Here is a 14302-nt window from a genome sequence, read left to right as displayed (position 1 = left end):
CTTTGTGAACTCTAGACCTGCCTAACAATGTTAAAGACGAAAGACAAACACAAAACAAATTGTGAGACGTTTCTAGTCTGAGTCTAAATCAAAGCTAACATTAACTAGCAGTGGTTTGTGTGTAATACTGAGTTTATCTTTCAGCATCAAGGAGCGGAGCAGGAGCATCCAGAAGGCCAACAGGAAGTTGAAAGAGAGCAGCAGGCAGAGAAGGAGTCAGCTGCTGGCCTCAAAGAAATATCAGGTATTATTATTCTTATTATCATCATCATCATCATCATACCACGATCATTGTTTATGTAAAGACCTGTCTGGTGTATTTTGTCCTGATGGTTGGCCCGGATAAGCATTTCTAGCTCCAATACTGGCTCTAAGAAGGCTCTAATAGGGACATGACAAAACTTCAAGTGTGATTTCAGAAATCCCAAAATAATGTCATATCTTATATTTCAATGTTGGTTCAGCCATCAGGGAGTGGTTCTTCAGTTGTCCTGATGTTTTGTGCTGCAGGAGTTCCAGAGAGATGCAGACGAGCTGCTGCTGTGGATGGAGGAGAAGTTTAAGGTGGCGGAAGACGAGTCGTACCGCGACCCCACCAACATCCTCCGGAAGCTGAAGAGACACGAGGCGGCTGAAAGGGAGATGCAGGCTAACCAGATCTGGCTGGACAGACTGGTTCAGGTAAACAGCTGCTCGCTGGTTCCCAGTCCAATGATGTACAGTTCATACAGTTCAGGAAAAACAACACGTCTTCAGCTACTTTGACCTGTCATGTTGCAGTAACACAACCTATAAATATTCTGATTCTGATTCTGATATATGATGTATATGTTCAGTTGGGGCAGGAGATGCTTGCTGAAGAGCACTACAACATTCAAAGCATCAGGAGGAAGTCGACTCAGCTCAGCAGCCAATGGAAAAGACTTCAGGACAAGATGGCCGACAGAGGAGACAAACTGAGACAGGCGGGGCAGCAGGAGCAGCTGATGGAGCTGCTGCAGGTAAAACACTGAGTGAATCACTGACTGAAGGATTCACTTGACTCAGTGACTAATTCAACGAGTAACTGACTGAGTGTGACTAACTAACTCATTAACTGACTGGCCAACTAATAAATCAGCCGAGTAGTGTTACCCTTAGGTGACTGATTAAGTGACTGAATGACCAGCGAACTCACCAACTGGCTGACAGACAATGGACTTACCAACTAATCAATTAGCTGACTGACTGCCTAACAGCTTCTAAATGAATAACTAAAAACTGATTGACTGTCTAGCCAACTTGCTATGTGAGTAACTCGGCCAACTAACTAATTAACTGACTGCTAGGTAACTACCTAAGCTAACTGACTAGCTGACTGACTGTCATTTAGATTATAAAATGAGTAACAACGGAAAACTTGCTAACAAGTTGGCAAACTATTTATGTGGCTGTCTCACTGGCTAGTAACTAAACCTAACAAATAAACGAATAAACCAAAAGACAGATAGGCTGAATGTCTGATCAGCTCATTAGCAAGCTGAATAACTCTGTAATTACTGAAAGAATTTGCAGTAACTAAGAAAGTCTTTCAGAGTTCACCCAGGCAACGCTGTAAGCCCTGATGCGTTTACATTAAAACATAAAAATGACTGTTTGTTAGTCTACTTAAAGTCATTCTTCCTTTCTCAGGATGCAAAGCTGAAGATTGAGGCCATCCAGAGGATGCTGAACAATGCTGCCAAAGGTCACGACCTCCGCTCCAGCCGACAGCTTCTGAAGGTGAGGTCACAGAGGCTAACGCTCGTAGAACTGCAGTCATTTTATATGGGATCCATAGTGGTCCAGTCTAGTTTTAGTACATATAGCAGTTATTGTGGTACTGGCGGCCTGTTAGCAGTCAGTGACTGATGTGTTTCTGAATGAAGGAGCATCAGCAGCTGGAGCAGGAGGCCAAGGAGCTGGCGGAGAAGATCAACTCTATCGTCAGCAGGGCCAAACACCTCGCCTCCAATCACTTCGACTCACAGAGGATCCTCCAGGAGACCGATACTTACCTCTCTCTGTGAGTGGACCCTCTACACTTTGCAGAGAGCTTCTTTGCTAATACCGTTTTTAGCCATGCTAGCGGCGTGTTTCTTGGGATGGCAATGTCAGTCAGTTGGCCCACCACTTTGGTCCAAACTGAAGTATCTTAACAAACTATTGGATGGATTGCCAAAGTTTGTACAGACATTCGTGGTTCCTCAGAGGATCTGACTTTTTCTCTGTTGCCACCATGTGGTTGACAACTAATTAACTAAATTTGGTTCAGACATCCATGTTGTCTTCAGGACGAATTGTAATAACCTTTGGTGACTTTTCATCTAGTGCCACTAGAGATCAGATAAAAATGTTAATTAGTTCAGTACTATGATTTTCCAAATATCTGCAAACCATTTACATTCCCATCAGTCTTGAGCTGCAGTCATACCAAAAATTGCCTCGGTTGGTGTGGCCAAAAGCAGGAGGGACAGGAAATGGCGCAGTTGGGCTGTGAGCATAAGCTGCAGGAGCTAAAAGGAGGAAGATAATGTATCTTGGATGTAGTAGGACATGAAACAGATGATGTTGATTTGGCAAGCTTCATGCTGCAGGTTCAAGTCTCTCCAGAAGCCTCTGGACCGGCGTCGGACTCAACTGGAAGCGTCAGTGCTGCTGTTTGGGTTTTATCATGATGTGGACCTGGAGCTCAGCTGGACCTCTGAACATGTTCCTGCCTCTGGATCTACAGGATACGACAAGTCTCTGGCTGGAGCCATCAGCCTCATGCAGAAACACAAGGTACCGGCTGGATTACAGTTTATTACTCATCAAAAGTCCACTTTTCTCCCGTTTGTTCATCTAAACAGCTCAGAATGAGATAATAATGATGAAAAACAACTGAAGGCTGATTTGTGACATATAAAGGTCAATTTTCCAGGTATATGTTCTACTTTATAAATCAACATAACAGCTAAAACATGCTTATTCCAGGCCTGTGTGTGTTTGTTCACCTAGGAGTTGCAGGCGGAAGTGAGCGGCCACCGAAAATACCTGAACCACGTCCTGGAGAAGGGGAGGAGCCTGGCCAAATCCAGCAAATCAGACGGAGAGGAAGTGCTCCAGAGGTGCCGTTGTGTCTGTCTATAGAGTCGACTGCATTTTTCTTTTGCACTTACTGTCAGAATTTCTTATTCTTCTTGATAAATGACTACATGGACTGTCTCTTGTTTTATTTTGCAGGTGCAGCCACCTGTGTGCAGAGTGGGAGGAGCTAGAGGAGGCCTGCCACAGGAGAGCAGCTCACCTGAGCAAGGCCATCACCAGAGAACAGGTAAGCCAGATTTTTAAAAATGGGTCAACAAAGTGATTGTCTAACGCCAGGGTCAGACTGCACGCAACAAATGATCGTTTCATCCCGGGTATCATAGTGGACGACAACTGATGCCACATCTGGGACAAAAAGACAAATTCCACAACGTGTTCCATGACGTTGACCAATAGGGGCACTTGTCTACTACTAGTGTAAATTTGAGAAACTGTTCGTTTTGGAAGCATTTTCTGCAGATTTTTCTCTGAATGTGAACCATCTCCAGCTGCTGTTGGACTGCTCAGAGCTAGAGTCCAGGCTGACCGAGACTCTCACTCTGGTGAACACCGATGACTACGGCAAAGACGAGCTGGCCACACAGGGTCTCCTCACCAAACACCAGGTACATCATTCACTCTGAGAGGTTTATATTTAACCAGAACAACGGGGAACCTCCGATCGTTCCCTGTGGAATTCCTTCTCAAAGTGAAAGTGAAATCTGGAGATACTTACCAGTATCTTTACTTTCTATCTGTCCACTTTTCTCCTTGAATCTTTTGTCCAATTGTAGAGCTTATTTTCCAAAACATGTACACCTTTTTGTGAATATCTGTTTAAACTAAATGTTTTAACAAACAGCACTCACAAAATGTATGAATGTATGGGAAAATGTGAAATGTGGCAGCATGTGTATCTGTGAACAGTATCCTGATGAGTCCCTTGCTGTAGGTGTTGGAGGGCCAGCTGGAAGTGGTGGAGGTGGAGGTGGAGGAGTTAGGAGACCAGGTGGAGCAGGCGGTTCAGAACTTGAGCCTGGAGGAGCTCAACAGGCCCTACAGTCGTTTCAGCAGTCTGAATCAGCAGCTGCAGCACCAGGCGGCTCTCAGGTAAATACTGACTGAATACTCGCTAGTTTCATACACTGTTGGACTGTCAGACAGAATCAAGACAACTTTGTCTCACGTTTATTTGGATAATTCTGCTTTTGGAGTTTTGGAACTACAGTTGTCATAATGCTTCGTGAGATGTAAATACTTGGTATTATGTTGCCATGAATGTTTACATTTTTGAAGTTGCCTCCATTAAAAGAATGCCGGATTAGCTGTTAGCAGCTCCTGTGTGCAGTGTACCTGTGTGTCTAACTGTCCATGTGTCTCCTATCAGGGGTCAGAGGTTAAAGGAAGTCCTCCATCTCCATGAGTTCAGACGAGAGTCATCAGACTTGGAGGACTGGATGAACCAGCAGAGACAGACAGCAGAGTCTCAGGACCTGGGCACCGACTACCCACATGTTCAGGTTACATGTCATTAACAGGACCCTGAAGTAGAAGAAATATAGTCTCTGAATGTGATGATAATCAGCATGTAAATCTGTAGTAAACAGCTGTTGAACTGTTTTCTAATGAGCACCATTTTATGGATGAAGATAATGTGATAGTTAAGTCCTGTTCACAAGAAAACTGTTGATGATCTGATGATGATGATACTACACCTTTAAAAAAGGATTAGGGTAAAGACTGTGAGGGTTGCTGTGAAGTAAAGAGTCTCTCTGTTTGTGATGGCCGTTTCAGTTGCTTCGTGGAAAGTTTGAAGGTTTCCTGAAGCAGCTGGACGTCGGAGAGGAGAGACTGCAGAGCTGCAGCGACCTGGCTGCTCGACTGATCCGCAACAAACATCCACAGAGCTCTGCTGTCAGAGAGACGCTGCAGCATCTCAGGTACACTTTACGTCCACATTAACAGTTGAACCATTCCCACCCAAATAGCTTGCTAGCATTTTTGAAACGTTACTTGTTGTATAGAGATGAAGTGTGAAGAACTTTTTAGTTAATCTTCTTATTTGGGAGGGAAGGAAGCACAGGGGAAGTGCAGTAAGGAAGAAGAAGAAGAGTTAAAGGAAGAGCTTCAAGGGTAGATGCATCTTTGTATTTGACTTCTATCTTACTTTTCTTTTTTCTGTTAATCCTGACATTGTTTGCAGTGCATGCTGGGAGGATTTGAGGGGTGTGGCCAGGGAGCGTCAGGATCAGCTCCAGAGAGCAGAGGAATGTCTCCGCTTTTTCCAAGACCTGACGGACGCACTGACACTCATCCAGGTACAGTGTCCATCTATCACTGCATCGCATCACAGCTATCATACATGTAGAAGTCAAAGTCTCTCTCTCTCTGCAGGAGCGACAGAAGAGCATCCCTGACGACGTGGCGAAGGATTTACGAGGAGTGATGTCACAGCTGAGGAAACATGAAGCTCTGCTCCACGAGCTGGCTGCCACGGAGCAACAGGTAGAGACACACAGAGAGATAAGAAGTGAAGTTGAAACTGATCCGTCGTTCATCAGAGTGGCTTCTTCCGTTCAGGCTTCGAACCCTCAGCACATCTCCTGTCGAGGCTCGGGATGATCGCACTGTGATGTTACATGTTTTTATTCTTTGTGTGTTGCAGTTGCAGGAGCAGCTCGATGCCGTCGACTCCATCCTGGACCTCTGCACGTCTCAGTTGAAGCTCCGTCTACAGGAAGTGCAGCAGGAAGTGGTGGAGCGGTGGGAGGAGCTCCGACTCCACACGGAGCAGAGGGAGGAGGAGCTAAAGCTGGCATGCCAGAGATACCTGTTCCTTAACACGGTGAAGGCAGACAGACGGACGAATGATTGAACATTTCAACAATCCTATCATGCTCCTCAGATCTTGTTGACCCATGATTCTTTGTGCTCTCCAGGCGCAGGATTACTTCCTGTGGTGCAGCCAGCTGATTGGTGCGATGGCTGCTGAGGAGAGCATCAGCGACGTGGCGACCGCCGACCTCCAGCTGGCCCAGCACCAGCAGCTGCAGGCCGAGATGGAGGCCAGACAGGAGACCTACCAACAGGCTCTGGACATGGGAGAGGAGCTGCAGACACAGGACAGGACCAACAGGAGGGAGGTGAGGAGGAGAGTGGAGGACAGACAAATGTCAAGTATCTTACCATGAACAGTAAGATTTAAAATTACTGGGTGTTTTGGTGCAGTCTTGTGTCCAAGGTGTTTAACTGTGGTTCTTCGTGGTTCTTCCAGGTGTTGGAGAAGCTGGAGGCTCTGCAGGAAGAGCGAGACAAACTGGAGGAGCAGTGGAACGAGAAACAAAGCTGGTTAGAAAGTGTTCACCTGGAGCAGGTCTTCTACAGAGATGTTAACAGCATGGACAAGACCTCCAGCTCGCAGGAGGTACACCCATTCTCTGTGTTGGTTCTCCAAAATAAATGAGGACCATTACATTCAGTGTCTCTTCTGTGTCTCCGCAGATCCTGTTGCAGAACAGCACTTTGGGAAACACCGTTGATGAGACAGAAGGTTTGATCAAACGCCATGAAGCTTTTGAGAAGCTGCTCAGCTCGCAGGAGGACAAGGTCTGATCTGCTTCTGTGTTTAATCTCTGTCCCTGTTCTACGATGTAGAGCTACAACTAACCATTATTTTCATTATCAGTAAATGTTTTCTTTTAATTGTCTGTTAATCTCAAAATTGTCAAAATATTGTAAATAAATGCCAAATTCTCAGAGTCAATGGGGATGTTGTCAAATGTCTTGGACTATTTAAAAAGAAATTTATGTACTTTTATGGGTAAGTGGTGTATTGTTTGTCACAATATGTTGGTGCTTAATTGTTAATGTACATTTTGTTGATGTTTGATGATGTTTGATGCTGAGTTTGCGGCCTCTTGTTTAATGTAAATATGTATGTGGCTGAGCAGTTTTTAAAATTCAAATTCACCTGTGAAATGTGGCCCATGTTAACTTACATGACCCTCTAGAAGATCTACACTTTTGAGCAGCCCTGCTTTAGGCCCACGTCATAATCCTTTACCTTAGGAGAAGTTGCTGCAGTGTTCATTAACCCCCCCCCCCCCCCCGTCGTTTGGTCCAGCTGTCCTCTCTGAAGGAGCTGGCCGAGCGGGTGAAGAAGCAGCTGAGCAGAGAGAAGAGCGGACGGGTCCAAACCAAACTCAAGGCCCTCCTCCAGCGACGTGATAGGATCAAGGAGCTGTCTGTCAAACGCAGGGAGGAGCTGGAGCTTTCCAGGATGCTGTGCATCTTCAGCCGAGATGTTGCCGAGGTAACCAATTTACCAATCAGACACTCTTCATCCATATATGACAACATTGTCAAGGATGTTTTTTACTTTTATATCTTTGAATAAATAAAAGATGACCAAAACTAACTGACACCAAAGAAGCTCAGTTGTTTGCGTGTTATTTCTGAGAGGGTTCCTTTTATTTTTCTTGTTGCAATATATTCAGAAAGCCTGTCTGTTGGTCTTAAGCGATTACCTGTCCGTCTGTCTGTCAGGCTGAGGAGTGGGTGTCTGACCGGATGCAGAAGATGGCGGAGGACGGTAAAGCCGATCTCAGCAATTTGCAGGCCAAGATGAAGCTTCTCCAGAAACATCAGGTGTTTGAGGCCGAGATCCTGGCTCACAGCGAGATCATCAGCTCTGTGCTGCTGGTGAGATGAGATGAGATGAAGTGAAATAAGGTTAGATTGATTGAAATGGTGAGAAAAGAGAGACCTGATTTGAAAAGAGTAGATGAGGTCAAATGGGATTAGACAGACATGAGGAGACGTTTTAAATGAGATAAAATAAGGTTAACAGAAATGTGAGACAACATGAGGTAAGATGAAGAGATGGGACGAGTTGAGATGAGTTGAGAAGATGAGACGCGAAGATACAAGATAGGATGAGATGATGGATGTGAAAACAGGAGATATGATGAGATGAAATAATTGAGAAAACAAAAGGAGATGTGATGACTTGGCATGAAATGATTAGTTAACATAATATTAGATTGAAGGAACATGCATCTTTGACTTAATTTGCTCGACACATGTCAAACGTCATGTCGCAGACCGTCTTCTTGTTCTGTGCCTGCAGGCCGGGGAGGAGCTGGTGACCCTTCGCCACCCGAGGTCCAAGGAGGTGAAGAGGAGTGCAGCCGCCCTGAAGCTCCACTGGGAGGAGCTGAAGAAGGCCTTGGCCACCCGAGGGAAAGCTCTGGAGGATAACAGAGACTTCCTGGAGTTTCTGCAGAAAGTCGAAGAGGTGGAGGCCTGGATCAGACACAAGGTAGGAGACGGATGGTGGGATGGTGTGTTTACAGTGTGTTTTGCAGCGTGTTTACAGTGTGTTTACAGTGTGTTTGCAGCGTGTTTACAGTGTGTTTACAGTGTGTTTGCAGCGTGTTTACAGTGTGTTTGCAGCGTGTTTTACAGTGTGTTTTGCAGCGTGTTTTACAGCGTGTTTACAGTATGTTTTGCAGTGTGTTTGCAGCGTGTTTACAGTGTGTTTTGCAGCGTGTTTTACAGTGTGTTTACAGTATGTTTTGCAGTGTGTTTTGCAGCGTGTTTTACAGTGTGTTTACAGTATGTTTTGCAGTGTGTTTACAGTGTGTTTACAGTGTGTTTTACAGTGTGTTTACAGTGTGTTTACAGTGTGTTTTGCAGAGATTTACAGTGTGTTTGCAGTGTGTTTACAGTATGTTTTACAGTGTGTTTGCAGTGTGTTTACAGTATGTTTTGCAGTGTGTAATCCCTGACCTGTCTGTGTTGCAGGAGGTGATGGTTAATGTTGGAGACGTTGGGAAGGATTATGAACATGGAGTTCAGCTGCTGAAGAAACTTGGAGAGTTCAGGGGGACTGGAGATGGGGTGAGGGAGCGATGTGGTGGTCTTTTTTGTTATGTAACCAAGAATCACGTTTGATCCCGAACAATGTGTGTCAATCAATTCATGCTTAATTGTACTTGACTGAAGAGTGTCAGCTAAATGTTTAAATCCAAGTAAGACCGACTGAAGCGAGTGTGAGAAGATGTCACATTACTGAATTCTGTCAGTGTGAATTTATTGAGACATTTACTGTGTGCAGACCTACGTAGCACGTACGTTCGTTCCATGCAAATTTTCTCCATAGTAAGAGCCTCTTAAATGATTTGGCGTGTCGGGTCATAATCCTTGACAAAGCTATAGTAGTCATTATATCTTTCTCTATTACTTCAAGGCACTAACTAGTTACTTTGTGCTCTCATTTTCAAATTGAAAACTTCAGTTAATTAAACTCAACTTCTGCAGCTTCAAGCCTCTCGAATATGTAAAATCATTCAGTATAAACTTTGTAGTAAAGAGAATTGACTACACTTCTTCTGAAATACTGGGATCTGACAGTTATCATGTGACTATCCTGGTCTGTAACACATAACCATGTAAATGCAGGGCTTTATGGGTATTTTCCATTGAGATCTATGTCATTTGCCTCTTACCTTGTAGGCTTGAGTCTAGAAAACTTAAGCTGGAAATCAAGATACCTGGTCTTTACCTTTTTAACCTGAAATTCAGACATTTTCATCGACTAGTTTAGTCACTTTTGAGACCGTTTTGTCTACATCTTAGGGTTGAATAGTACAGAAGTATGCAGTATGTTGCAAGATACATACATTTATAAATATACTGATGGTATGTTTAATCTGCAGGACGTGACGGTGGACGACGCTCACATCACAGCCATCAACAGACTGGCTGGCCGACTGGAGAAGAGACAGAGCGCTGATGAACTGGTGACTGTTAGACAGAGGAGACAGCAACTCAACGACAGGTAACACAGTTAATCTCACCTCTGTGGGTTGCTTCCTCAGTTTTACACTAAATGTCTCATCTCTCGTCTCTTCAGGTGGAGTAGGTTTCACGGAGATCTTCACAATTACAAGAAGAAGCTGGAGGGGGCGCTGGTGGTCCACGCCCTCATCAGAGAGCTGGAGGAGGTTCGAGACAGAGCCAACGAGAAGGTCAGTCATCTGATACTACCTTAGAACTGCACGTCAGATCACCTGCTGAGACTTACATGTAGGATGACGTACGCCCTCTGTCTCTGTAGATGCTGCTGCAGGGTCAGGACTGTGGTTTGGATGTGGACAGCGTAGAGAACCTGATCAGACGCCACGAGGAAACAGAGAGGGAGGCCGGGGTCATCCAGGAGAGGTCAAAGGTGAGTTGGAGGGCTTGTTCCAAGATCCACAAGACTTCTAGTAGATTCAAAGACCTGCAGCAGTATTTTAAATACTGGATGAAAGCGTTTCTCAAAGTCCTGCCTTGACATGATAAATCTGGATCTTGGTTTGTTTTTAAGATGGCAGTGTGAAGACTTTGTTATTGTTACAGGTGCATCTCAATGAATCAGAATATTGAGGAAAAGTTAATTTATTTCAGTAATTCAATTCAAAAAGTGAAACTCATATATTACATAGATTATAGATTCTATTAGATTATATTTCTGAGATACTGAATTTTGGGTTTTCATTAGCTGTAAGCCATCATCATCAGAATTAAAAGAAATAAAGGCTTGAAATATTTCACTCTGTGTGTAATGAATCTATATAATATGAGTTTTGGTTTCAGACACAGACTGCCAGCCTGTCTTTTCTTTCTTTCTGGTTTTGTCTGTTTAGCTGAAGTTGATGTTCAGACACATCCAATCATTGATTTGTTCAATGTTCTTGCAGAGAGATAGCCTACGATACTGTAGTCACATGTCATCTGCATAGTTATGATGGCTGATTTGATTGTTTTAGTCCCAGAGGAAGCATGTAAATGTTAAAATTTAATTAAAGAGGTCTAAGGATTGAACCTTGTGGAATTCCATGTATAGTGTTCGTCCTCTTGGATGCATCGTTCTCAATTGAGACAAAATAGTTCCTGGAGACAGGACATAAACCACTTCTGGACCGTGTGGGAATTTCAAAGCTTTCAAAGTCAAAGCTGAAAATTTGTTGCCTTTTGAATGAAAAATATGATTAGCCATTGGATTACACATTGGATGCTCCAAATATAGAATTAAAAATGCAATATAAAGAACATGAATTGATAAAATATCATGGTGAGTTTTACTGTAGAGTGAAGCTAAATAGACTCTCATGTACTCAGGCCCTGGAGAGGGAGGTCTCAGATCACCTGAAGGCTCGATCCGTGATGAGCGACAAGCTGAAGAACAAACAGAAGGAGGTCCAGAAAGCTCTGAAGACTCTGGACAAGGAGGTGAAACACAGGTGAGGAAGATTGTTTTTACTAGCAGTAATTAAGTAAATTTGAGGTGATCATTTCTCTAGAGCCACCAACTCCCTCTGTTGGAGTTTCTGAACAGCAGAAACCTTTCACCTTCAAATGAGTGTCTATTAAGACACCGTAACATAATTGAAAACGCACTTTTTGAGATCACGGTTTTGATATGAAACAAATAATTGTTGAGCTGGTCAGTGTGACTTCACCCTGATGGTGTGAGTGGGCAGATGGACTCTTGAGAAATGTTGTCGGTTTAGGAAGGAGAAGCTGCAGGAGGCCCACCAGCTGCAGCTGTTCAAAGCCAACCAGCGCCTCCTGCTGGAGTGGAGCGTCAAACAAAGCAGTGAGATGGCAGAGAAAGGCCTTCCAAAGACCAGAGCCGAGGCCGACCGGCTCATCGTCGAGCATCAGGACTGGAAGGTGAGAGTCAGCTGTGTGTGGTGGATTACTTCGACTGTACTGACGTTACAGACGTAACGGTAAACACTGAATCCTGCTGTTTGTGTGTTTCCAGACGGAGATCGATGCCCGTGCAGAGCGCATCGACTCTGTTGGGGACTTCGGCCTGGGTCTGATCCGGTCGGGTCACGGTTCAAGGGCAGAGATTCAGAAGGCCCTGAACCAGTTGGAGGAAGCCAAATCCGGACTGGACCGAGCCTGGCAGAACCGCAACACGACCCTGGAGCAGGCCCGAACCCTACAGGTGATGATCTGAGGATAACTTAAATCGTCGAGTGCTTCACATGAGGCATTAAGAACAAACAAACATCACAGCAAGTTGTTTACTGACAAACTGATATCTTTGCATTGTTGTATTGCTAGTTTATTAACAGCCCTTCTCGTGGGCTAATGTTGGACTGACTTGTTCTCCGTCCTGCAGGTCTTCCTGGCCTCCGTAGAGCAGTGTGAGAGCTGGCTCAGCAACAAGGAGGCCTTCCTGTCCAATCAGGACCTGGGGGTAAGAACCACCTGTCTGCATCACCGATGTGGAAAAGATTGTTTTATTTTTAAGAATGCCCCATATGGGGAAGATTGAACAAACCACATCAGCCTCTTCTGTTGGTGCAGAGCTCGGTGACGGAGGTGGAGACTCTGCAGAGGAAGCAGGCTCAGTTTGAGGAGGCTCTGGAGGCTCAGGTGGAGCAGCTGGATGAGGTGGAGAAAGTGGCCCAGAAGATGATCCAACAGAAGCACTACGACTCCGACAGCATCAGAGCCAAGAGCAGAGCGCTCGCTAACAGGTAATGAGAACCCCTGACATCATCGGACCTCTGGTCTCATCGGAGTTGTTCTCTGTTGGTTACCTCATTGTTAGTCGCTGCTTCTCGGAAACAAAAACTTTACCTGTCTGTTGGCCCACCTGTCTGCCTGTCTATCTGATCACCTGTCTGTAGGCGGAGCCAGCTGCAGCAGCAGAGCAGATCTCGTCACAAAGCTCTGGATCGATCACTGCAGCTGCAGCAGTTCTTGTCCAGCAGCTACCAGGTACTTTACTGTACTGGACTCTACTAAATCCTACTGTAGTGTACTTTACTATTAACCTCATGCGACCCACCCGCTTTCTTGTTCAGTCCATTTCCTGTTTGTCTCTACTGTACTTTAATCTACTTCCCGTCCCGCTGTGTCTGCTGTGAATCATAGATAACTGTTTTCTGTGTAAATGGCTACATACGTTATCGATCTAGATATGATCCAAAGCGCTTTAAAGGTTTTTTCATCCACACACACTCTCACACACCGATGGCAGCGAGGCACCACACAGGGTCCTGGGGGGGTTCAGTGTGTCAACATGTGGACAGGAGGCGGGGACCCGCTCCACCTCCTGAGCCACAGCTGCTCCACATGTGTGTGTTCTGTAGTAAATGTGTGTGTTTTCCAGGTGTGTGTGTGGCTGAACGAGCGTAACGCTGTGGCGTTGGATGAGAGCTGGAAGGAACCAACCAACCTTCAGGCCAAACTGCTGAAACATCAGAGCTTTGAAGCCGAAATCCTCGCTAACCGCTACAGAGTGGACACACTGGCCAAGGTGGAGTGTGTGTGTGTGTGTGTTGAGCTCCACCTTCACCAGCTACAGCATTAAAGTGATGAACATATTAATCAATAATTATTATCCAATAATAAAATGTATATTATTCTGAAATGGGCCATTCTGCATAATGAGTACTAACTTTTGGTACTTTAAGTTTTAAATATTTTGATGCTTGTACTTTATATTGTGGTAAAGAATCTGAGTACTTCCTCCACCGCTGACAGGAAGTGTGTTTGACCTCTCGTCTCTGTGCAGGAAGGAGAGAAGCTGCAGTCTGAGTCTCCGTCAGCTGAAGTGAAGGTTCGACCTCGACTCAGAGAGCTGATGGACAGCTGGGACACTCTGATCCACAACTGTAAGGAGAAGAAAACCAGACTGCAGGAGGCCTACCAGGTACACACACTCAGCTTGAACCCTGCAGACTATTCGTTTAGTTTATCACATCGGTTTGTCAGGGACCAAAAAACATTAACCTCATACGAGCAGAAGAGATGTTTTGTACCAGATTCAGCCCTGGACAGGTAGACACAAACACTAATACTGCTAATTCAGTTAATACAAATACAAGCTGAAAATACAATGAATACTAAAGTCAATCATAGATCCAAACATATATGTATGATGTAAAGGCAGAGCTTCTTTTAGGGATTTCAAACGTTCAGTGTGTGTTTTGTTCAGGCGCTGCAGTTCCAGCGTTCATTGGATGACATGGAGCAGTTTGTGGGGTCAGTGGAGAGGGAACTGGCCAATGAGGACTGTGGAAGTGACCTGCCGTCCGTCAACAGGCTGCTGAAGGCTCTGCAGGGGCTGGAGGAGGAGGTGGACGGACACAGAGACCGAATCCAGGTACACAAAGTCCACTTACTGTTTCTCTGCTGCTGCTGC

The 14302-nt window shown here is 45.0% G+C and overlaps 1 protein-coding gene across 1 annotated transcript in view; it reads left to right on the top strand.

The window, feature by feature from the left end:
* Positions 1-14302, top strand: part of sptbn5 (spectrin, beta, non-erythrocytic 5) — a 41830-nt gene that overhangs the window by 17798 nt on the left and 9730 nt on the right. Inside the window, exons 27-60 of the mRNA XM_070920368.1 lie at positions 145-244; positions 511-681; positions 837-1001; positions 1672-1761; positions 1908-2044; positions 2616-2802; positions 3019-3128; positions 3244-3334; positions 3597-3713; positions 4040-4197; positions 4475-4607; positions 4882-5027; positions 5291-5405; positions 5482-5592; positions 5753-5932; positions 6027-6230; positions 6362-6511; positions 6589-6693; positions 7211-7399; positions 7633-7788; positions 8216-8407; positions 8893-8988; positions 9807-9928; positions 10004-10118; positions 10208-10318; positions 11254-11375; positions 11646-11808; positions 11903-12091; positions 12269-12346; positions 12457-12629; positions 12783-12873; positions 13268-13414; positions 13673-13810; positions 14096-14263. Of these exons, the coding sequence (XP_070776469.1) occupies positions 145-244; positions 511-681; positions 837-1001; positions 1672-1761; positions 1908-2044; positions 2616-2802; positions 3019-3128; positions 3244-3334; positions 3597-3713; positions 4040-4197; positions 4475-4607; positions 4882-5027; positions 5291-5405; positions 5482-5592; positions 5753-5932; positions 6027-6230; positions 6362-6511; positions 6589-6693; positions 7211-7399; positions 7633-7788; positions 8216-8407; positions 8893-8988; positions 9807-9928; positions 10004-10118; positions 10208-10318; positions 11254-11375; positions 11646-11808; positions 11903-12091; positions 12269-12346; positions 12457-12629; positions 12783-12873; positions 13268-13414; positions 13673-13810; positions 14096-14263 (4720 nt within the window). The remainder of the gene's footprint in view (positions 1-144; positions 245-510; positions 682-836; positions 1002-1671; positions 1762-1907; positions 2045-2615; positions 2803-3018; positions 3129-3243; positions 3335-3596; positions 3714-4039; positions 4198-4474; positions 4608-4881; positions 5028-5290; positions 5406-5481; positions 5593-5752; positions 5933-6026; positions 6231-6361; positions 6512-6588; positions 6694-7210; positions 7400-7632; positions 7789-8215; positions 8408-8892; positions 8989-9806; positions 9929-10003; positions 10119-10207; positions 10319-11253; positions 11376-11645; positions 11809-11902; positions 12092-12268; positions 12347-12456; positions 12630-12782; positions 12874-13267; positions 13415-13672; positions 13811-14095; positions 14264-14302) is intronic.

This window comes from Enoplosus armatus, chromosome 15, assembly GCF_043641665.1.
Source record: "Enoplosus armatus isolate fEnoArm2 chromosome 15, fEnoArm2.hap1, whole genome shotgun sequence".
Taxonomy (NCBI): domain Eukaryota; kingdom Metazoa; phylum Chordata; class Actinopteri; order Centrarchiformes; family Enoplosidae; genus Enoplosus; species Enoplosus armatus.
The sequence above is the reverse complement of the archived record's forward strand: the minus strand, read 5'-3'. Positions and strand labels throughout refer to the sequence as shown.